Source organism: Limulus polyphemus, unplaced genomic scaffold (genome assembly GCF_000517525.1).
Source record: "Limulus polyphemus unplaced genomic scaffold, Limulus_polyphemus-2.1.2 Scaffold1174, whole genome shotgun sequence".
NCBI classification, from domain to species: Eukaryota; Metazoa; Arthropoda; class Merostomata; order Xiphosura; family Limulidae; genus Limulus; species Limulus polyphemus.
The window spans coordinates 209,616-235,021 of record NW_013666784.1 but is presented as its reverse complement, the minus strand read 5'-3'; the positions used below and the strand labels follow the sequence as shown (position 1 = coordinate 235,021).

The 25,406-nt window shown below is 34.9% G+C and overlaps 1 protein-coding gene across 1 annotated transcript in view; it reads right to left on the bottom strand.

Annotated features, from left to right (window-relative positions):
• LOC106462463 overlaps positions 1-25,406 on the bottom strand; it is an 84,830-nt gene that overhangs the window by 28,444 nt on the left and 30,980 nt on the right. The window contains exons 5-6 of the mRNA XM_022389735.1: positions 3,496-3,680; positions 2,853-3,065 (exon numbers count right to left, since the gene is read on the bottom strand). Of these exons, the coding sequence (XP_022245443.1) occupies positions 2,853-3,065; positions 3,496-3,680 (398 nt within the window). The remainder of the gene's footprint in view (positions 1-2,852; positions 3,066-3,495; positions 3,681-25,406) is intronic.

Genomic DNA, 25,406 nt, shown 5'->3' with positions numbered 1-25,406 from the left:
GAATTTTTAGTGTATTGGGGAACTGGGAGATTATTTTATTCGAGGTACTCTATTGCACGAATTGGTGCCGTTCCTGGTGGACAGAGCTAATAAACGGTTGAGATTATTGATATGTAAGAGCAATGTTCTAATTTTCACACCTTGTTGTTGGTTCATGAATTCCAATGAGTGTCGTGTCTTCTACTAGGACTACTAAAATGATATCATTTGGCCAAGTGAAAGATCTTAAAAATTCAATGATGTGACAATCATCATTTATTTCACCACTTTCAACGAGCTTTTCACTGTCGTTTTCCCTATCACTCCTCTTTCTGTTTCGAAGTTAAATAAGTACTCATCTGCCAGAAATCCCATTGCCACTCCCCGCTTTTTAATATCTCCATTTTAATGTCTATTTATTGTCATTTTTCTCACATTCGAATTTTTTCATTCCATTATTAAAATACTACAAACTATATAATGGGCTATCTGTGCTTTTCCCACCACAGGTATCGAAACCCAAATTTTAGATTTGTATTAAAATACTTCATAAATCTTTAAATGGAACTTTTGTGTTTCTCTTCTCCTGTTGTCTTCCTGTATTCAGTGCCAGGTAGGTGACGTTTGCCGTCCGACATTATGCGATTAAACACGCATAAATAGACTAATCACAGTCAGTGAAAAAATAATAAATGAATAAATTCCAACTTTCTTTGTCGATCTATATTGCACTTAAACAAATAAAAAACTGTAATCTACATTAGTCACACCTATTTATGTAACATACTATAAGTGCTTATAAAATCCTTATGATTCATTGCCCTCTGGTAAAGACTGAAGGGGTTGTTCTCGAATTTGTACTGCCCGCCTGCGTGGAAGTCTTGACTCTACAACAATAACAAAAAGTCGCCCACAGTTCAGGAAGCTATTATCACTAGTGTATTGAAATATCATATGATGAGTCTCTAGTGGTTTATCATTAATAACTACTTTTAGTTTTAATGTGTTCTTCTTCCTCTCAATGCTACTCTTTATTTCTTTTATTTTTTGTATGTTTCTTATTCTTTACGTGTTATTTTTATTTTCACTTTGTTGGACAAAATGGGCTATCTGTGCTGTGCCCACCACGGGTATCGAAACCAGGTTTTTAGTGCCGTAAGCCTACATACTTGCCGCTGAGTCACTGGGGGCTTTCCCATTTGTTCAAACTCTAATATTTTGTTTTTTCGTATTTCTCTATTACTACTTCTTTTATCGCATCTGCTACTTTTTTACCGACCTAGGAAAATGTCTATACGATAAAGCAAGTTCTGAATAAATAATTTATATTGTACATTGAATTTTCGTATATCATAAAATTTTCAAGTTAAATTTTCCTGCAGGGCAACATCACATTATTTCAAATGTTTTGTAAAATACTGCCTGATAACAACATTCGTGAATACGTAACAGCCTGTTAAGAAGGCCCCCTGGCCTAGCATGGTCAGGTGGTCAGGGCGCTCGGCTTGTAATCTGCGGGTCGCGGGTTCAGATCCCTGGCCCACCAAACATGCTCGCCCTTTCAACCGTAGGGGCGTTAACATGTGACGGTCAATCCTACTATTCGTTGATAAAAGAGTAGCCCAAGAGTTGGCAGTAAGTAGTGATGATTAGCTGCATTCCCTCTAGTCTTACACTGCTAAATTAGGGACGGCTAGTGCAGATAGCCCTCGTGCAGCTTTACACGAAATTCAAAACAAACAAACGAAGACGGCCCCCTGGTAGCTTAGCGGTAAGTCTGAAAGCTTATAACACTAGAAATCGATTTTTAATACCCACGATGTGCATAGCACAGTAACACATTGTATAGCTTTGCGCTTAACAACAATCAAACAAACTGTCAAGTTGATCACCAGTTGGTTAAGATAACTAGCTTTGACGATAATATTTTAATACAAAAAACAGCCTCAGATTTGAAGAACTTCAACAACATAACTATCCCCTGACGACAACATATGGAGATACAGAACAGCGAGTCGAGGCGCCACTTAGAACTCAATAAGATGTTTCAAAAAAATTTAACTAAGTTTTGTTTGAAAACTCAGAGCATGTATGGCTAAAAGTATAATTATTACAACCATTCCTGAAATCTTGAATACTGATAATGGCTAAAGAAAACAGGTCACTTGTAAATATTAATTTTCAACTAATTTACATGATACGCGATTTTATATATAATAGCGACGAAACAAATTATAGCTTTCATTTATTTTTACACTGTACATTTCCCAGATAAACAGTTTGTTATCGAAACACATTTAAAAAAGAGCCGACCACGCCCAAAGGCCAAAGTCCTGTTACCCCAAGAAACAACAACACACGCTCCGCACTTTGGGGCCGTGGATGCATTATAAGGGTGTCGGGCAAAACCCCTCTATTCGATTAGAGAAGCCCACAAGTTGGCGGAGGGTAGTGTTGACTAGCTGCCTTCTTTCTAGTGTATCCCTTCAAAAATAAGGACGACAAGTGCAGAAAGACCTCGTGTAGCTTTGCAAGAAAATCAATGCACAATATTTGAAAAATAAAACAACTAAAAGAACGGTTTTGGTGGCAAGTTACTAGTCAAACTGTATGAGAGAACTACGGCACGTTGCTAAAAGGTAAACCTTAATTGTTTGAAACATATAGTAATATAAAATATTAAAAAGTTAAAGCTCTTAGGTATTACACAGTAACGACTTAAATACATTTTTTAAAAACCACAATTAAGAATTAAAGGACGAACTCGAACCATTCTAAGGTTAAAATTATTCGCGTGTATTATGATTTTACGCATACGAAGAAAATAATAACAATAATATATTTAATGTTACTCTTATTACTTTCGTACTTACGCCTGTCTGAAGTTGGTCTGGAATTAGCTTGTCTAACATTACTCGTTTTCCTGCCACCAGGAGTTTTCTTTGATAAGTGTTTTGTTGCACTAACGGACTTGTTAGTAATTTCATGTTTCGACATAGGGGACGCCACAGAAAGTAATTCTGATACGTCTGTAGAAGAACTAAAGCCACTGCTACAGCTGGTCTGTTTGGACACATCGAAATATACTGAAATGTATCAATATATACAATTCAAAGTTAGAACATTTCACCTATTATCATTAACAATAATTTACGTTTAAGTACAATAACATATTAAATATATATAACTTCTACAATATTTGTTCACATTATATATCGAATATATATCAATTATAATTTTTTTTGAAAATATTTATTCACAATGATTTTATTTATCTACACTCCATCTTAATTTCGAGTATTTTATCTTCTCGTGTTACGTAAGATGGGTAATAAAATATCGAAAATATAGAATATTTATTATAGCATGAAAATAAGATTATTTTACACTAATGATAATTACAAATTATAAACATTACAAACTAGCTTAATTAGAGTTCCTTTATGTAATAACGGCTATTCTCTCCACACATTCAATTTTTTTCCGAAAATTTAACAGCAATTTACCATTTCTTACCTCTTTTCGTTGATTTTTGAATTGAACATTTCTGTTTATTGTTATCTAATGAAGTATTGGTATCATAATCATCGTTGGTTGCGCACTCGGTACTAGCAACACCTGCTGGGTGTCGCAATGCAACTCCAGTGCTTGCTGTAACTGGAAGAGAGAACGAAGACGAAGGGGACGACGTAGACGAAAGCCTTAAAAACAAATGCAATTATTTAATAATCCAAGACAGTTAATAAAGATAAAAACGAACAGTTTCTGAACGTTGACACGTATGAAGACTTTGAATAATCAGAATTATTTCACAAACCTGCGAATCTCTATCGAAATTACTCACACAAACACGTATTGTAAGATTTCCAGTTCTAACTATCCAGAAATAAATAAACTGTATTAAAACTGATTCTTTATCAAGCTGAAATGCTAACTAATTATCTGCATCTATGGTTTAGTATAGAAATCTAAGCTCAAAAGACTATACTAACCGAATCTGTTTGAGATGCTAATCAGAGTTTATACTGAATGAAGATCTGTTTTTAATTAAGGACTCTACATATAGAATATATTATCGACATCTAGAAAGGGACTTTTAATATTTAGAATACACTCGCAAAATATATTTAGAATTCATCTGACAACATTCACCCTAACAGAGGGTACATTATACCATATACAGAATAATCGGAATTTGTATTATTATATCTATAAAAAGGCAAAAAAATTAGTTAAAAATAATGTTAATCATTCTTCTTTGCTCGTCATTCTGCAACTCACGTATCTCGTGGTTTTAGTCACGAAATTTGAAACGTAAATTACTTATCATTCATCCCTTGTTACGTATAGTGGTCTCATAATTTTATCTGAGTCCTCACTTGCAAGTGAATTACAGTTTAAAGTGCTCCAAAATGCTCATGAACTACGGTTAGACATTAAAAATAACTGGAAGTTTCACTTATCTGAAGACCATCGATAGAATTAAAGCCGAACAATCACAGCAGACTGTTACGAATTGGTTACAAGAGGTTTTAGGAGAATATGGAACTGCTTCTAAGCCAGTGACACAGCTGCTTAGACATCTTGACAAGGTGAAACATCATCCAAACACAACACCACTAGTTATCGGCTCTGGCTCACTGCAGTCATTGGGCACCTGCTCCGAAACTAAATCAGACGTTCGTGGCCGCAATTGGTTAGATACATAGTTCCCAACGCCAGCCTGTATGTCAGGTGTACTTTTCCCACAACAAAATACAATCAGACTAAGACTCAGCAGCGCCAAGATCATGCTCAGAGGAACAACACAATCAGGCTAAGATTCAATGGCGTCTAGAGGAACAACAATATGTGGAGCAATATTCTTTATTTTTACAGATGAGTTCAACTTCACACTTTAACCAAATGATTGACATACACTAATTTGCAGAAAATGTTGAAAAAGATACAACGTGTCACATTCGTTAACTGACACCAAAGATTCCCAGGTAAGCGTTCTTTTAAAGGAGTGGTTGGGGAGGCCTCAGGCCCTTATCAACATTTTAGTTTTAAGTATGGAACGTCAGTGTCAGGCTACCCTTGCTGTTCAAGATGGCCGTAATTCATACTAAAGTGAAATATCATGAACTATAAAGATGGAAAGCCATCAACCCAATGTTGAATTATTAAACACCTAACGTACATAAAATTATCTTGGAAGGTGAGTGATTGCCAGTATTTTATAATACTGATTTTTCCTTGTCATAGTTAAGATATTATATATTCCCATAATCCTTTCGTTGTTTACTGCAATGTACTTGTGATCAATTATCATAAAACGTGTTTTAACTGTCAAATAACACAAGCAGAGATTTACACATCCTACACAACATTTGATTAGATTTTTTATTCACATTTATTTCACTTCAGTACAAATAACTCTCACCAGGTTAGTCGAAGTTATCCAGCATATACTTTATTAACTGCTAATTTTGATACCATTCATTTCATTATACTTCTTGTATGAATAGGAGAAAGTACATATTTAAAACAATGTCTAGGCTACAAATCACAACTACAGCCATTTTTACAACAATACAGTTTAATAATAATAAATAATAAAGAAAGGATTATGGAAAATCTGGACAAAATACTACATAGAAAGACGATTATCAATCCATTTTGAACTTTCGAACAGAAAAATATTTTCATACATTAACACAATATATATATATATATTTACCTCAATTGGTTCCAATTAATACTTCTTTTATCACGCGTCACAACATTATTTCGTGGCTGTGGTATGAAAGAATCGCACTGAATTCCTGTGGAATACAGGGACTCCAATTGTGAGCTGTTAGCAGAGGGCGCTTTCGGTATAAGGCTACCACCACCTGTCGATCAGAACAAAACAGTTTTACTTTGACTTCATTCTGGATGATTACCATCCTCAAAAATTCATTCTAACTTACAACTAGGAATATTCAACTCTCGACAGCAAACATTATGTGTTGATATTTATATTTTGTGACTCCTTATATCTAAATATTTAGCTTCTTTCTGTTTCATTATTAGTTTTTTACGTTATCAGATTCAATAATACGTATACAACATCCACAGGCTTGTCTGAAATAATCAGATGTTATTAAAATGCTTAACGATTTACTCCTTAACAAGTAATTATTGTAAAACAAGGAAATCTGATTGATTGACATGTTACTAAAACTTTATTTTTCTCCAGTAAATGCTCTGAAACTGATTTTCGCCACTTCTTGAATGGTAAGCGTTTACAACGTTCAAGCTTAGGAAGTGAATGAATCTTTAATTATTTAGTTTATTCTATTCTAACTTAATGTCAGAACTAAGTTACAAATGATTTATGTAAGGGAGTTTATCCTTCTGCTTATCTACCGTTTTTAGGGAAGTAAGACGAATCACTTCTTACAAATCTTTGAGAATACAAATAATGAAATCCACGAGTAAAGGGAACAAAACGGCTCGTCTACTTGACGTTGAAGCACACAAGTACAGTAATAGTGTTGCTAAGGAAATAAGCCAAGTTACGTCACATTTCTGACAACAAAACTAAAAACGGTTTAAAGATATCACGGCAGGTAATGACTGCGTGTTTTTAATCTCTATGTCTACCGACAGAGGTCTCCCTCTACAGGAATATTCTTCCGCCTCTTCCGCGCAGACTTTAGACTTGTTTGTTTGTAATTAAGCACAAAACTACAGAATGGGCTATCTGTGCTCTGCCCACCACTGGTATCGAAACCCGGTTTCTAACGTTGTAAGTCCGCAGACATATCGCTGTGCCACTAGGAGGCCAGACTTTAGAAGAAATAGTGAAAAGAAGTACGGTAACGCCCACTGTCGTATATTAGTGAAGGGAAATGATCACTATTGAAAAAGTACGCACAAATAAACACAATAGTAAAGTTTAACAAATTACAATTCACCTATTAAAGAGTAACAATTTACTTGGAAAATGTTTACTTTTTATGCATTACTGTGGTCAGAGAAACTGGAAAAACAGAAGATAGTTGCAATGATATACTGGAATGGGGAACATTTCTCATCCACAAAGAAATAAATAATATACTCGATGTTTGTGAAACTGATCAATTAACTTTGCCTAGAGACGTGTTATAAACTTAAAAACATACACTTGTCAGTATAATTGCAATGATGGTGTGGTTAGATTAAAATTTCTATTTACTTTTTGTCCATAAGCATACTTCAAAAACACTCCAAATGAAAAAAAAAATACACATGGCAAGGTTGAGATGTTAATTAATTCATCAGTATTGAGATATGCTTTTGAAAATATGGAGGTTGTCTTAATTTCCTTAAGCTTCACTACTGGTTAATCAAAAACAAAAAATAGAGTACATGCTGAGCTACGTAGTACTTAATATCATGTAAACACCTGGGACGTGCTTGGTGGGGTAAGTCAACAAAGTAGCCATATACATCTTCATTACAAAGTTAGTGACGCCACTTACGCGGAAAACAATCTTTCCATTTGTGCAAATGTGTGTAATTTTTGTGTCCGAACATACAAACAAGATATACAACGTTACATGACTAGCTTAATATTTTACCTGTTTAAAGCTGCCACCAAACTGTCAGAACTCTCACCACGAAACTGTCTTTGTGACACAGTTCTATGTAGATTTTTAATAATTATTAAGCATTTAAAACTCGGATATAACAGGAAAATTTCAACACAGCTGTTCAGCAATAAAATGCTAAAGGTAATGACAAATTTTAAATAGGTTACCCACACTGTAACACAGCTTATGTAAGATATCTGAATGTAGATTCAACCAGGTCACGATATGTGTGGGAGAGAGCTAGAGCCAGGAGTCAACATTTTGTACAGAAAACCCACACTCTCTGTGTAGGCTCACAGCTTACATGGGGACAAAAAGACAAACATGCATGTGGGAATTAGACAGACAACACTAGTATGGAAAGTTACTCAGACAAACATACAAACTGGTCTAAAAATTTAGATAGACTAATAGATACATAAGTTAACAAACAAGTGTGTGCAAGTGTAAATAGATAAATTGACCTTTCTGAGAAATCCGGAAATATACACATAATGTAATAAATGATATACAAAAAAAAAGAGTATTTAAAGATAAAGATAAATTAGATAATACAGAACCACAGAGATAGACAGATAAGTAGTCATATCTGAGAAAGCTAGAGAGAAACACAGAAGAACAGTTATATCGGAGAAGACCAAAAAGATAGATATTTAAATAAACATATGTAAGAATATTATAGAGATAGACAGACTATTGTGTCTGTGAAAGTCTGAGCGATAAACAGAAAACAAATATTATACCTGAGAAGGCTAGAAGAAACCAAAAATAAACAACTATATCGGAGAAATCGAGAAAGATAGACAGATAAACAAATCGTTATATCTGAAATAACTAGAGTGATACACTGGTAAACAATTATATAAAAGAAGGTTAGAGAGATAGATAAATAGTTATACATGAGAAGGCTAGAGAAATAGACAGATAAATCGAAATCTATTAGAATAATACTCAGTTTTCGTCTGTACTAAAAATGAGCGTGTATTTTAATATCTAAATGCGCATATACCCACACTTCATGCCCCCCAGTGGCACAGCGGCATGTCTGCAGAGTTATAACGCTAGAAACCGAGTTTCAATACCCGTGGTGGGCAAGGCACAGATGGCCGATTGGGTAGCTTTGTGCTTAACTTCAAACAAACAAACAAACCACACTTCATTTCAACGGATGTAAACAAAAGGTATATGTAAATATACAAGAACATATCAAAAGCTTATCAAAAAATAATATCAATTACTTTATATATTAGCCTTAACTAAACTAAAGCAAAACACGTACACAAGTTATTAGGTTAATTCATATCTTTATCGAATATAGGTCGTACTAAATAAAGGCTTAGCTAATATTAAGCCTAAGACAAATGGACTTATAGATTTCGGTGTCTGCCATCAGAATTTTTTTTTACCTCAAATATTTTACGGGTCTCTGCTAGTATAAAATAGAATATAACTTTAGAGAGAGAGAGGGGTGGGGCAGTGTTGCTTCACGCTTTGGACAGATAGTTGTGAGTTTAAGGCTGGCTCGTTTCAGTGCTGTTGCGTTTTTGAGCAACACACTTCATTCCAAAAAGCCTTGGCAGATCACGTGATTTACAAGAAGGGCAACATTCGCATCCACCACTTTGAACGTGAAGCTATTCGTTGTTTCGCGATAATGGCAGCGATGAAGCTGAGTGAATACAAGCACAATCTTGAAAATTATGTCAAAATAGTTTAAGAAAATAAATTGATATAACTTTTTATGGATGCTTCCTTTGTTTTAGATCCATATATATTATTCCACAGGTGACCTGCACGACTTGTCTGATCATGATGCCAAGTCAAAGCTTGATCAGTGCCCATATATTTCGATATCTATGTGTATCTTATTAATTCCACCAGTAGATGAAACAATGGAAATATGAAATGCTATCAATGCTTGGATGGTATAAACTTTTTTTAGGAGGATGGGTATTAGAGATAAAAGTAAAAGAGATTGTGGCTGGATGGGATCGTGTTTCTTTTTTTTTTTTTTTTTTTGTTCGTCTAGTTGAGTTTTTTTTGTAATCCCTCCTTTTTAACCGCTATTATGAGCATAACATTTGTTGTAAGCAGTATTAGTAGTATTTACTAATTGTGATGCTACCAACATATCTCTCGGTCTACAACACAATGACAGAACCTACATCATTGTAATTACATACATTACTCGTTACGCCGTATAAATTATATGGAAACCTTAACAAATCTCAATAGTTTTAATAAGTAATAAAGTTTGTTTGTTTGTTTGAAGTTAAGCACAAAGCTACACAATGGGCTATCTGTGCACTGCCCACCACGGGTATCGAAACCCGGTTTCTCGCGTTTAAGTCCGCGGACATACCGCTGTGCCATTGGGGGGGGGGCTATTAATAAATATTGTAATATTTATACACATATTCAATGATAAAGTTTAAATTTATACAAATATTATTTCACAAATCTATTCTGATACCTTTCACAAAATAAGTGAAGGTTGCATAACTGCAGCAACACATATTGATTTACTTTTTAGGGGAGCTGGGGATCTGTAAAAAAATATACCTCGTGTGGAACCTTGTATATTAGTGCATATTTCAACAGGGGAAGTGCATTTTCACATTTTTTTTCATTGCCGCGCTGTCAGTTTTACGGGGCAGGATTCTTTACAATAGATGTTTGTGATTTGTTGGTGATACATTTCAACAATTAGTGGACAGCACGCAATTCACTTGTTTTAAAATAATATATTCAAGACAAGTCAGACGTTGTTGGTCACCACAGTTGTATCCAGAGCTTTAAATAATCGTCTCCTTTTCGTCACAGGCGGGTTCAGTTACCTTAGAACACCCTTTGACAAAACACTTTAAGATCACTATTATAACTGTTTGTTACCAAAATTGTATACAGAGCTTTAAATAATTGTCTATTTTTCGTCAAAGTTCACACGGAGTGGTTCAGTTACTTTGAAACCCAATTGACAAGACAAATTATTCTTCTCTACTCTGCTATCACAATTCTGAAGGTTTGAGTAACGTGATGTCAACTCACAACAATTGATCTACACAACAGATTATTCGTAAACAGTTAAGTAAGGAAACCTGCGACAAATTATCACTTCTAAAAATACTAAATCTAACACTCGCACTTTATAATTATATAAATCAGAACTCTCGTACTAAATGTAAATGGAAACAGTCGAGTATATCTAACAATAAACCCCTCTTCAAAAAAGATATTTACAACATATTTTTATGCTATATACAAAGACTGTTTTCAATTCAAATACAAAGTCTCCTCATATATTCTGCACCCACATTTGTAGTTCCCTTGTTGGTCTCTCATCACATAGGGCATCTGGTAGGGCTTAACCCTGACTGGATCCCTGATTGTTGTCTTGTGCAAGTTATGTTTTGCCTGGTCCATCTGTGAAGACATCTGAGTACTGGTACAGTAGCTCTTGAAGGTTTTTTCTTCCGCCTGCCGGTCAGTTCTTCACTTATGTTTACATCCTTGTACATATCATCTCCACCCAGTGATCTTAGAGGTCTTCTCCTTCTATGACAAAGTTATCATCTTCTGGTTTTGTGTCTATGACAGCCACACCTGCCATGTACATATGTGCCTCAAAAGGTGCATCCATTAAGTCTTCTTCCCTCTTGAAGTACCTCTTCAACAGATTGGAGTGGTAGATCTTGGTCTTCCCGTCTACTTTCACCTTATAGTACGTTCTTTTGAGCACTTCCTGCACTTCAAAAAAGTACATTCCACTGCAAGGGGAGTAGGTAGCAGAACCAAGACCTTCTGTCCTACCTCCAAACACCGATCCTTGGTCTTCTTATCATAGAAGTACTTCTGACTGCCTTTGATGTGTTTGGTTTACCCATTAGAACTGTTTTGATAAATCCAGTACAGCACTCCTTTCCTTTCCTCTATTTTGCAAGTCTCTTTCCTCTTTGTCTTGTGCTTGAATTTCTCTTGAGCACTGTCCCAAAGTTTCTGCAGGGAAGGGTCTTTCTTCTGTGCTTCCTTCAGTTCCCATAGACCTACATTTGTGATGTTGGCTTTTGATGCTTGTGGGGGTGGGGGGTTGATATCTTGCTTGCTCTTTTTTTTTCTTGAGCTCTACAGCATTTCTTCTCCCTTTTGCCTGTTAAATTCTTGTCAACTATGGTGGTATACTATTTCTGGTCAGCCATCCCTGGTTTCAACTTTAACTGGTTATTCTTAGACTTTTCAGTTAATACTCCCTCCATGGGATTCCATATACTGTTCTGCCAGCTTGATCATCTCATCCACGTCTTTTAATGTTCTTTCCTATATGAACAGTGATATGTTAGTTGAGCACGTGATCATGATCTGTTCACGTATTAGTAGACCTGCCAAGCCTTCAAACTATTTTCACACTTAGCCATGTCAGTCCATCTTATGAAGTATCACCATAGATGTGTCACAAACTGAAATACCGTTTCTCTATTGTCAGGTTTAATTTCTCGAAATATCCAGCAAAAATCTTCCTTGGTACGTTCATAGCATTTCAGCAATGCCACTTTTAACTTGTCATAGTCCATGGCAGCTTTTGACATCATGCTTGCATACACTTGTAGGCCTTTCCCTGTGTGAAGCAGGCTGAGATAGACTGCCCAGTCACCTTTTTCCTAGTTCTGACTTTCAACAAATCTTTCATAAATCCCCAAAACAGCAACCATATCGTCTTTATGTTCATCAAATTTGGGTCGCTTGGGTCGGCTGGTCCTGACCCCTATTGTCATTCTGGATTTGTTCATCTTTCTTTTGGGTGAGCTTTGACGATCTCAATTTGGGCTCTTATTCTTTCCATTTCCAGTATCTTCTTTCTCTTTTTGTGCTCTTATTCTCTCTATTTCCCTTTCTTCTTTCAGTCTTTTTTTTTCATCTCTTTTCTACCTACACGCTTTTCTTTCTAGTTCTTGTTGTTGTTGTTTCACAAACTCTATCTTTTAGCCTAAGTAGCTATCTATTATCCATTTATCAAAATCAATCGACATAGTTATATAGTGTGATTGTAATTTCTGCACTATTTTCGCCACCACTACAATTGTACATATATAGGTCTACTTATGCTATCGTTCACGTCTTCTTTTACTGCTGTTTACCATTGCATAATCCTGGCTGGTTCGCCAATGTCAGTTTTATGGGGGTCGAATTATTTACAGTAGGTGTCTGTAACTTGTTGGCGATAAATTTCAACAATAAATGGACAGCACGTAGTCCACTTGTTTTAAGATAACATTTAAAACAAGTCAAACATATGTACAAAAATTCGTTACACTGTTGGTTATTACAGTTGTAGCCAGAGCTTTAAATAATTTTCTTTTTTCATCAAATTTCACACAGAGGGATTCAGTTACTTTAGAACAACCTTTGACAAGAGAAATTATTCTACTCTACTTTGTTATTACAATACAATCGGTGATAAATTCACTTACGTTACCTAATAGGATACCACAGTTGTATCCAGAGCTTTAAAAATAATTCTCTTTTACGTCAAAAGCCCGCACAGACTGGTTCAGTTACTTTAGAACTCAATCTACACGACAAATTATTCTTCTCTACTCTGTTTATTACAATACAATCTACGATTGTAATACTTTAAAATTCGCCACTGTACATTCTTCATTGCTAAACTTACAGATAAAGTCTAGATTTATATCTCTCACTAGCTTTGCGTTACTTTCACTTCCACTAACTTCAACTAACGTGGTCTTCTATCTATCCATCTATCTATCTATATCTATCTATTGCCTGACTGAGGCATAGAACTTTCTACAAACTACGAGACATTAAGATGAGACAATACACACTTAAAGCAACGAGAAAAATTCCGAAGGTTCGATTAATGTGACGTCAGCTCACAATAATTGAACTACGCAACAAATGATTCGTAAGCAGTTAAGTAAGAAAACCTGCAATAAATTATCACTTATAAAAATATTAAATCTAACACTTGTGCTTTATAACTATCTAAAACATAACTCTCTTATTAAATGTAAACGAAACAGTCATGAATATCTAACACACGCATTACCGTCCAATATGGCAGAAACTTGGAGAAAACAACAAGATCGTGTGATATCACCACATTAATTTGGAGAGGTATATTGTTTCAGTTTACCTAGCTGTATGATGAGTACCACCTGTTAACTGGAATGTTAACCTGCGATGGACTGGCATCCCATAGAGGGGAAAATAATCACCAATTCTCATCCCCTTGTTCAAATTAAGCCGGAGATCAGCACCGGATTCTATATGTCATCTTGGCATGAAAGAGATTAAAGGGCGGGAACTAAAATGAAAAAAACTATAAAAAGTCGTACCATCACATAAAGACCTACATGACACAGTGTTAAATGCTTTAAAACTTTCCCAGTAGAGGGAGTATGGTAACAAAATACACAGAACAGACGAACTAGATTTGTGAAGTTTTCAATGCATCGTGGTGGTAAGTTAGAGAATTTTATACTACATATGAGCAGAGGTATTTTAACGTATCGAGTTTATTATTGGTCCTTCATTAGGTCAGTCGTAAGTTTACAGAATTACAATGCTAAATTACAGGGTTAGATTTCTCGTGGTGGATAAAGTGCAGATACTTCATTGTGTAGCTTTACACTAAAAAACAACACCGAGTTTATTACTGAATACTTTCTAAGGTTTTTGTTCCAACTTTAGAAAGTCTCTTGCAATTAAGCTCTAATATACTTATACAGCAATACTCTGTTTAGCACTCAGGAAGGGTTCCTGAGAACAGAGCTCTAAACGAATCAGCTGTAAACAGGGTCATTTTAACATTATATATATGAAGATATATAACTGAAGGCATTGTTTCGTACCTATGAATGATGTATAAGTGCTATATTTAGGTACTGGTAAACATAGATTGTTATTTATCAAAGTAAACGAACACAAACAGTCTTAAAAACAAAGAAACACATCAAACTGGCGTCGATTCTCTAACTGGCGCCAATCCCAGGATGGAAGGCAGTAGGTAGGCAAGGCGGTGGGTAGTGAGGCAATATTTAAAAAGTAGATTGAAACCCTCTATTGTGAGAATTGTGAATTTGTTTCTCTAAGCATCTCCTCTCCTCCATTTTATTCATCACCCCTCTAATAAGTATAAAATTTAACGTAAATTACTCAGTATAATATAGTCATCGCTGGAAAAAACAAATTTTTATCAACCTTCAATTTTGATTGGTTACAGAGCCATCAAATAGAAAATCAGACCCCTCCTGCCACATCCTCTCTTTCAGAATTTGTCAATACACGAAGCTCTCTCTTACGTTTACGACTATATTAGTTATAACTAATAGACAGGCAAGGTTTCCTCTATCAAATGACGTATTATATTACGTTGTTTTCTTTACAGAGATTTGTAGATCTCTTCCTAAGAAAATGTTGTTGTTTTTTTTCCACGGAACGATATTATTTAAATGGATGTCGTTTTAACGGTTCATATGGCATCGCCAGAAACGCCAGAAAAATTGTGATAGTTACGGGACATTATCTGCTTTTTGCATGTTATTAATCTTTATTATTTGTTTCATTATTTTTGTAAATAAAAATTATTTAGTGCACTACTACCATTAGTATGAAAACGTAGTTTTCAGAGAGTTATGCATTTTCAGAATGTTTTCTTCTCTTCCTGAAAAAAAAAACTCTTAAAGACACAAGAGCTCCATAACGAATCAGCTTAAAGTGAGATGGCGGGGTTTTACTGTATTTGTAGATAAGTTTTTCAAATTTCATAAAATAATACTACGCTACTGTCCTTTAATCTCGTGAAACTGCTCTTTGTTTGATCTGTCTATATATTTCAAACTATGAAGATCTCTCTATTGAACTTGACATTTCTTATTTATATAGTGTAGAATATCAGGATGAACGGAAAGCTGGTTGATCCTTCTGCCAGTTCAGGAGTTTCCACAGTTTATTCACAACATTATCAACCTTTTATTGTTATTATGATTAGGAATATTTAAAGAAACTATGAGCAAATACATGTGCACAACAACTTTTGCATTAGCATAAGTTAGACAAAGGTATGAGTATAGAGAATGTGTGTACGATGATAAGTGGTGGTAAAGAAATGTGGAAGGTACATCATCCAAAAGTCCACAGATGTGCCATACTAAGTATGGTTTACAATGATTATTCATGTTTTCACTGAGACAGTCCGGTGGAATTCAAGTCCACTTTTCACAAAGAGCTACTTCCAGCTATGTCTTCGGTCTGTTACACGCCTCCCCAAGATGTCCCAAACGTGTTTGATCCGACTTAGGTCTGGGAAAAACATAGGTCATTCCAATCTTTCAAATCCATTGGACAGAAGGTACTCGTCCACAATCCTGGCTCTATGTGGTCATCAGGACGAAAGAATCGCCAATATCACCAGCATATTGGTGCATGTGACGCACAAAGATATCGTTTCTATACATCAGCACATTCACAGGGCCACTATAAAAGGTACAGAGGTCTTTGCGACAATTGATGAAGATACCAGTAAAGATAAATATTACACCACCTCCAAAGGCTCTCCTTCCCCGAATGCAACAATACAAACATTGTTCTCCAAACCCTAATACGTCAGGAATCACTTTCCAAATTGAACCTTGAATCATTTGTAAATAGAATAAAGGTCCATCTGTCATCGTCCCAACTGGAATATTCCTGACATCAGTGTCTCCTCTCTGCACGATGAGATTAGCTTAACGGAACACAAACTACAGGCTTAGGCCCTTGAGAATTAAACCCGTCCTATGAAGTCGATTCCTAACAGTTTGGACAGATATATCGAACACCAGATGTCAAATACAGCTGTGTGGGAATGGTTGGTGCTATTATCCTCCTATCTTTCCTGTCCGATAGGAATATGTAATTTAACTGAAATGTGGCCTGCCCTAGGTCTCGCAGAAACAGTTCTCGTGTCTAGAAACTATTTCCACACCTGACTCACCACACTAGGCGACACTCTAAGCTAAGGCGCAACTTGTCTCTGTCCCGCTTCGAGTCTTACAATAGCTCTCCACATTTGACTAATCTTCTAAGAGTTACATATGTCAATGTTTATTGGGAAAACTCTATATTTATCAGCGTGCCTCACATTACACACGGACAATCGCTTGACTTTAATAAAACATCTGTTTTTTTTTTCAAATCGTTCTATCAAACGATTGGTTAAAATTTCATTTCTATAGTTTTTTTAAGGGCAAGATCCTATATTGGTACCTATTCTTTTATTGCTTAACTGTACGCTTTGTTCCATCCAGAATCAATAGAATGATAAGTATTTTGTTAATAATTAAGAATGATATTCTCACACATACACTTGTTAAATGATTGATTTCAGGTTACTACAATGAATGCATCGCTCATTGCAGTGTCCTGGTGTGTATAATAACTGTGGCATTTCTTACTGGCAGAACAAAATTTATATCGCTCAGCTTTAAATATTGAAAATCTAATGTATTCCTAAAATAATATAAAATATGAAATAGAAATATTCTAATGAATAACTTTCAACCCGGAACTTCAACTGAAACAAATGCTATACATTTTTAATAAACGACACTATTCAAAGGCTTCAGCAGAAATACTTACTTAAGGTATTTACATACATCACTTTAACCCGAAGCTATAACTGTAATACTTGCTATACGTGTTTACAAACAACACTTTTGAGAGTTACGTGTACATGGTTTATGATGAAATCAATGTTTGAGTGTATAAAGCCAGACATTGGGGTAAATATTTACCGTAAGTACTTCAAATGAAACCTAACCCAAGGGATAATCTATACAAGCTGGAGTATCCGTCCCCTGGACGGAAGTTATGTAAGTTCATAATTAATGAAAGGTTATCTTAGGACATGAAAAGTTGCTTCTTTTCTATGTAATTGTAAAAAACGCCTATAAAACCTGCAAAACACAAAATGCAAAACTGAAAATTTGTATGTATCCCCGCATGATCCTAACAAACCTCCATACCAATTTTGGTGAAGATCCACCCACACCCTGCGAAGTAGTTACATGGACATAACCACTACTTCCTCTGTTCATGAATTTACACAACTTCCGTCCAGGGGTCGGCTACTCCAATAATATGTTGTTTATTAAATATTTACAGCAATAATTTCAGTTAATTCTTCGAATAAAGTGTTTTTTTTTATACTTGCAGTAAGTATTCTATTTAGAGCCTCGGGGTCAAGTGTTGTAAATACTTATAGTACATACTTATTTCAAACAAAATTTTGCGAGCTGTTTGGTTGCTTTAGAAATTTCGAGAAAAGTTAAAAATAACAAATTATATGAAGTTATTATTATTATTATTACATTCCTAATTAAACACAAAATACAGAAATTTAGATAAATTACAAATTATCATTCGGCGGTAATTTATTAAGCCACGTCCTCATCGTCGTCTAAACGTTTTCACAGTAGTTTAATTTTTCATATATTTATCTTCTTTTTATGGGTTGAAATAATTTTTTATTGTCTAAGCATGTGTTCTCTGCTTTGAAGCCTAATCAAATACTCCTACATATAAAATAAACTCTTTCAATTACACAAAACGTTGTTCCTTAAACAATAACGACAATACCAGAATGGAAGGTATTCAATGTAAGGGCCCTTTTAACTCAACGGTAAGCTTGAGGGTTTATAATGATAAAGCGCAGGGTTTGATCTTTGTATAGCTTTGTATAACGACAATAAAAAATAATAATAGATAAATTAGCGTAAAACATTTCATTTTACACATAGTAATTTATTATTAATATCTGTTATAAAGGTAAAATAAAAAAAGTAAGCTACGTTCTTTCAATTTATTCATTTCCTACCATTCTTTGCTCGATATACAGACGATGACACTCTCCTATTTCTCTCTGTGTGATTCGTATTTCTGTTTGTAGTAGAGGGCGCTGGAATGCTTCCATCGTTGTCTCGGACAGAGAGTTGAGCAGGAATGTGATCAGAAATAGGTCTCGAAGGTGTAGGTAACCTAAATCACGAAAGCTAAAGGTTTCAATAAAACAACAACAAACTGATAGTTTGTTGACAACGAAGGCAAAAAAAAAAACAAAAAACGTAACTCCAGTATGTTAAACAGCTTATCGTTACTTATAACATCGATAATAATTTTTCAATGTTCGTATTTTTAATTTTTAATGTTTTCGTTGTTACTCTTAGCCTAATATGCTTTGAATTTTATTGTCGTCTGCTATTTGTATAGTGCCATCTGTTATTTATGAAGGATTGTTTTATACATTCGTCTTTTCTGTTTTGATTATTATTATCTATTTTATCTACTCTAATATTTTAAGTATTTTAAGCTGTTCTTTAAGATATATATTATTCGTGTAATATTTATTATTACTATATTAAGGTCTGTTTTTCTAAAGTCTCTTTATATATACATCGAAAAATGTGTTAAACTAATGCCAAAGCCCATTTTTTTGTTTCATCCAAGTATCATGGTTATCCTAATAAAAAAGTATTGGCTACTGAACTTTACGTGTTCGTTCTACCTACTAAATTATCTAATGTTAATCAATTAATTAATCCTTAATCCACATATTGTAACATTTTCCTATTTCACTTAATACTACTTACGACTTCTTTAGAAACGTATTTTCTTATAACATAATCTAATGTGCTACCATCTGGTGTTCATTTCCTGAAGTAAACCTTTTACTATATTTTGATTGTGAACATTTCCAACACTCCTATGGAATATGTGTTGAAAGAAGTGTATTTCTAGAAAATTGTAAGAATTCCTGCCAAACAGGATAGCATCACACTTTCCTAAACAGCACTACATTACTATAGCGTTATTCTTCACTACACAATACTACAATAAACTATAACATTACGCTGTACTTCACATCACTACAATACACTACAATATTATGCTTCTGCACAACACTGCAATACGTTAGTAATATTATACTGCACCACTACCTACAATAATATTACGCTGTGCTACATAGTGCAATATATTTTTATTCTTTACTACATACTGCCACGTTGCAATATTAGATATGCTTCACTAAAGAAAAATTAATTACTGAGATTAATCATACTTTACAAGAACTGCGTCTTCCATCGTAGATTGGGATTTTACCACACAGTATTACTCAAAATCGCAACTTCCTTGGAAGGACAGTGAAACCAATACCAGACAACAGACCCTTGACAATACGCACACATCAGCTTTCAATACCACGTTTAAACAGACTAATGGTGAAAGTTCATTAGAGCTGCATTTTAGGATTTGATAGCTACGTGGTCGAATGGGACTGCTGTATTTTCAGTTTCTTCGGCCAGTTTTCTCATGAAAACAGCCATTGATTTAAATGTATATCTTGAAACTTGTGAACTACTGACTTGTGAGCCTTTGCTGGCATCAAAGCTTTGTTTGTTAGCTTGTTAACGGTACCATAAGATAAGCCAAGCTTTAATGCAACGAGGTTTTGGATCGAAGGATTCTCTTTCGTGACCATAGCTTTTACTTTGCGAATGATGATGTTACTCTGAATTAGCATGGGGGTGTGGTTTAGGGCTCGTTGCTTCTCTAAACCGCCCTGCTTTGTGAATTTATCTGCTTCCATGGGGAACACCGAAGGCTCTCTTCGTTAATTTTATGTCATTTAAGAAGTTTTCCATTCAAATATAAAGTCTATCCTAAGTTTTCAACATATCGCCTATGTCCTCATGACTCGCATCTGTGGCATTACGACACCGTTTTTATAAAGTGCGATTAGTCCTCTGTATTCTATTGCATTACTCTATTCTATACAGTACGTAGCACTGTCACATTATGCTATACTACTAAATACTATAATACTGAATTACATCACATTACTGTACACACAACATTTTAGGGTTTACGACACAACAATGCGCAATTTACGTAATGTAATAATTTACACTTGTCTTTGAAACTTTATAGTGCAAACTGGAGGGATTTACACATTTTGATAATACAGTCAGAAAATATTACCTTTATACTCCAGATAATTTCAAGAGAATTTTTATAATAACTGACGTTTTGCCTTTGCGGATTTTTCAGGGCTAGTACATAAAACTGGTTTTATCTACTAACCCTGAAGAAGTCGCAAAGGCAAAACGTCAGTTAAAATAAAAGTTCTCATATAATTATCTGGAGTATAAAGGTAATTTTTTCCTAACTTTATCATCAAAATAATGTATGTTAAATGTATTGTATGTTCATTCATTCCGATAAGTATCTGGAAACAAAATATATCTAATATTTAACTACCTTTCAAGTAATACTTACTTGGAAAGCATTTCTTCTCTTCCAGAGGGCGTAGTTTTAAGTATTTCTTGCTCGTGTCCACCGATGTGGTTTGATTGGTTAATCACCCGGCTTGTTGCTTTTTTGTAGGCTTGGTTATAGCTGGAAAGGTTGGAGAAGAGTCCAAGGATGGCTTTCAAGCTACCGTTTCTGATATCTGAAATAGGTTTTTTTTGAGTGAATTTTTATGGGGTATTTTTTAAAGAATCATGCACCATTTCAAGACGTGAAATGTAACAGCTGGAGTATTAAACATCAGAGGTTCTAATGAAGCATAGCTTTATTAAAAAAGAAACAGTTCTGACTGCAAACATTTAATGTGTCGGTCATGATACTAACAATATTATTTACTGGTGAAGTATCAAAGTAAAAACAAAACGTAGAAAGTACCACAATATTATCAAACAACACACATTAGTGTTTAACATCTGCTAATCGTGCCACCAATCCTAACATCTTCAACTGATCAGGGACGGACACGTGTCTTACCCAAAGCAGTGATGCCCACCAAATTAATTCCCAGTCCATGAAGAAAAGTTAGACAAGCTTGGATGTTCTCCACCTGTAATTAAATATATGTCTTATACATTAAAAAGCGTCAGTATTCACGCAAAAATCCAAGTATATTTAACACATATCTGTATATAATCACGTAATCTAAGTATAACTAACACTATTTGTATGTCATCATATACTAAACCCTTCAACTGCGATTGACATCATATGATGCAAGCATTTTGCGCGCAACATTTTGAATGGCCCGCCGCAAAAATTCGCGAATCTTTGCGCATGGGGTGGTAGGCAGATTAACACAAGCCGCAAACGAAGGGTTAAGCACAGTTAACACAGGCCTGTATATCGTCAAATAACCTAAGTATAATTAAGATAAGTGGCTGGACGTAGCGCACTGATTAGCGAACCCGTATTAGGAGTCTGAGGGTTCATTTATCTGTGTCTATTTGCCGCTAAATCCTACTCCGTAGAATGACAATTAAATCACACTATTTGGACAGAAAAGAGTACCCCAAGAATTGGCGGTGAGTGCTGTTGACTAGCTTGTTCCTTCTAGTCTATCAGCTTAAAATTAGGGAGGGAAAGCTCAGATAGCCCCTGTGTAACTTTTCGCGAAAAATCGAAAAAAACCACAACAAACAAATTAACATGGGTTTGTTTATCGTCACATAATGTGTTCCTTGTTGCGTAAGCGGCAAGATTACGAATTCACGACGCTAAAATTGGGGGTTTGTGTCCCTGCGGTGGACATAGGATCTATCCCAATGTGGTTTTCCTCTTAAACAAACACATAATCTAAATATAAGTTTGTATATAATTATCTAACCAACAACATTTGAAACATCTTTGCACATGACCATGCAATGTAAAGATGATTTACACATTTTGTGTAGTGTTATTATATGATCAAGCATATTCTATATATAATCGTGTATATAATTATATACTCTAAACACATATAACATTAATTTTAATGTTTTCGGTTTAAGTTGTGCAGCATATCAGCAAGACTTAGACACAATGATTATTACAAAAATACCAGCTATTTCTGTTAATATAGTTTGTTTGTTTGTTTTGAATTTCGCGCTAGCCGTCCCTAATTTAGCAGTGTAAGACTAGAGGGAAGGCAGCTAGTCATCACCACCCACCGCCAACTCTTGGGCTACTCTTTTACCAACGAATAGTAGGATTGACCGTCACATTATAATGCCCCCACGGCTGAAAGGGCGAGCATGTTTGGTGGGATGGGGATGCGAACCCGCCACCCGCAGATTGCGAGTCGAGCGTCCTAACCACCTGGCCATGCCGGGCTCGTTAATATAGTAAGCCCTATAAAAACAAATTCATGCGGCATGAGACAAAGTAAAAAATCATGCTTGTAGAATATTCTGTTTTTCTATGGCCCTTAGCTTCTCTGAATAAGAGTCTATTTAAATAAAAATAATTAGAAATATATTCCCACCAGGTACTGTTAACAAGAACACATCGTTATCATTCATGTCAAAGACTGAGAAATCAAAACAACGATAAAAATTGTGGTATGACGATGATGTTATAGAAAGTTACTTTATATTGGTGATGAAGTAGTCATTATAAGTGCTGAGATTTCTCTAGCTCTTTATTAAAAAAAACCGTTGGGATTTAGGATTTTCATCCAAGATCTAGATGATGTATAAAGCAATACATCCAAAAGTTTAATTGAATTAAAAATAAATAACCTAAAACCATCGTTGATATTTAAACGATACATAAAATATGAGTTCAAATTGACATGAATATCCTTTTTTTTTCCGGTAAACTCCAGTTTTAATTTTTAACACGAGCTAGTAGTGAAATCGGATACACAGCCATTGCATAATTGTACAAGTACAAGCTTATGTCTGAAGTGTTAGTTCGCGAAAGAAAAAAAAATTAAGTAAAACTGCGGCATTTTTCATTGACAGCCATGACATATTTAATTGTTTTCTAACAGTACTTTAAGGCCGCTCCCGAGGTGATTTCGCGGATATTAGAATCCCCGCAACCCTCCTTCTTAACAGCCATGACATATTTAATTCTTTTCTAACAGTACTCTCCCTAGGTGATTTCGCGGATATTAGAATCTCCGCAACCCTAATTCTTAATAGCCATGACATATTTAATTGTTTTCTAACAGTACTTTAAGCCGCTCCCTACGTGATTTCGCGGATATTAGAATCTCCGCAACCCTAATTCTTAATAGCCATGACATATTTAATTGTTTTCTAACAGTACTTTAAGCCGCTCCCAGGTGATTTCGCGGATATTAGAATCCCCGCAACCCTCCTTCTTAACAGCCATGACATATTTAATTCTTTTCTAACAGTACTCTCCCTAGGTGATTTCGCGGATATTAGAATCTCCGCAACCCTAATTCTTAATAGCCATGACATATTTAATTGTTTTCTAACAGTACTTTAAGGCCGCTCCCTAGGTGATTTCGCGGATATTAGAATCTCCGCAACCCTCATTCATTTAAGAAAAAACGGAAACAGATAACTGTTTTAGGGAAAAAGTTTTAATTAAGTATCTTCTCTTTTTTTATTCTAACTCTCACCCTCCTTCATTGTATTAAAGGTAACTACATATAACATCAGTTATAAAGAAAATAGTAATATATTGTTTTTGCAACGTGTTTTGTTAAACATCTCTTTAATATTAATAACCATTTATAAAATAAAATAAAAAATGCTTATCACATCAACTTAATAGTTTAACAATAAAATCGATGTTGAACTCAGACAATAAATAATCCACACGTTGTTCTAGCGCAGGCTAAGAATATATCACATGTTCTAAGAGAGACTGATAAATATTTCACGCATTGAAATGACAAAGATTAAACAGTTTACACATTGCTGTAAAAAGGTATAATGAATGGTTGTCATCTTTTCACACACAAATAAATATTCAACATATTATACTTACAAAGATTTATAAAGAATTTTCATTTTGTTTAATGCAAACGTTCTTATTCGGAGATTGTACTGGCTAGTAAAACATAATTAAGGTCATCGTCACACCCTATGAATGAGTTTTGGACAACGCTATTAGGTTGATTTGTGCATTATTGTTTAAGAAGAGCACTTGCCTTTCAAGGTTGAAATACAACTTTGTGTGGTGAACGTGATCAGGACAGTCTAGATGTTTTACGAAAATGTTTCCGACACTATTACATCATCTCCAGTAGCTTGCACTGCCAATTAAGAACACAAACAGGGTAAAGTACGTTATGTGGTTTTATGATAATTTTACTCTACAGTCGTTGGAGAAGAAGATGAAATGTTGCTCATCATACCGCATCACACGCCTTCAGTCATCAACAATCTACAGTCTGCATTATAAGCAGCACTTAAACGGTACTGTTATGCTAGCATTTGAAAGAAGAAACTTTAACACTAGGCTCGAACTGCCGTAAGCCACTTATTGAAATGTAATTTGAATAATACGGTTGGAAATAGTTGAACCCAAACACTTTGAAGGAATCAATCAGTTATGAGACGATTTGATATCTATTGCACCTTTTTCCAGTTATGAGCTGTCAAAATGTTGCCTAGTGGCTAATATAGTTCGTTTTCATTGCTATGGCTGATAGACTGACGACAGGTTTTATTAAATGCCGATAAAAAAAAGATCTTTGATAATGATGCTTTTTTAAAACCAGTTCTTACTATCACGTCCCTTTGAAACATAGATCATTGCTCTTACCCATTGTCTTGCATACTAGCAAAAACATTATTACATCTATGTACTTATATGGCTCTAACAATCATCTGACGCATCAAATAATCAGTATGTTTTGCATATGCAAATAAATGTAATAATGGTTGGAGACGGCTTGAATGGGTAATAAAGAAAAATTTTAATATAAGCTTAACATAACAGCAAATGTAGAACGTTTCGACAAGGGTACCTGATGGTGACAAAACCTTGTCGAAACGTTCT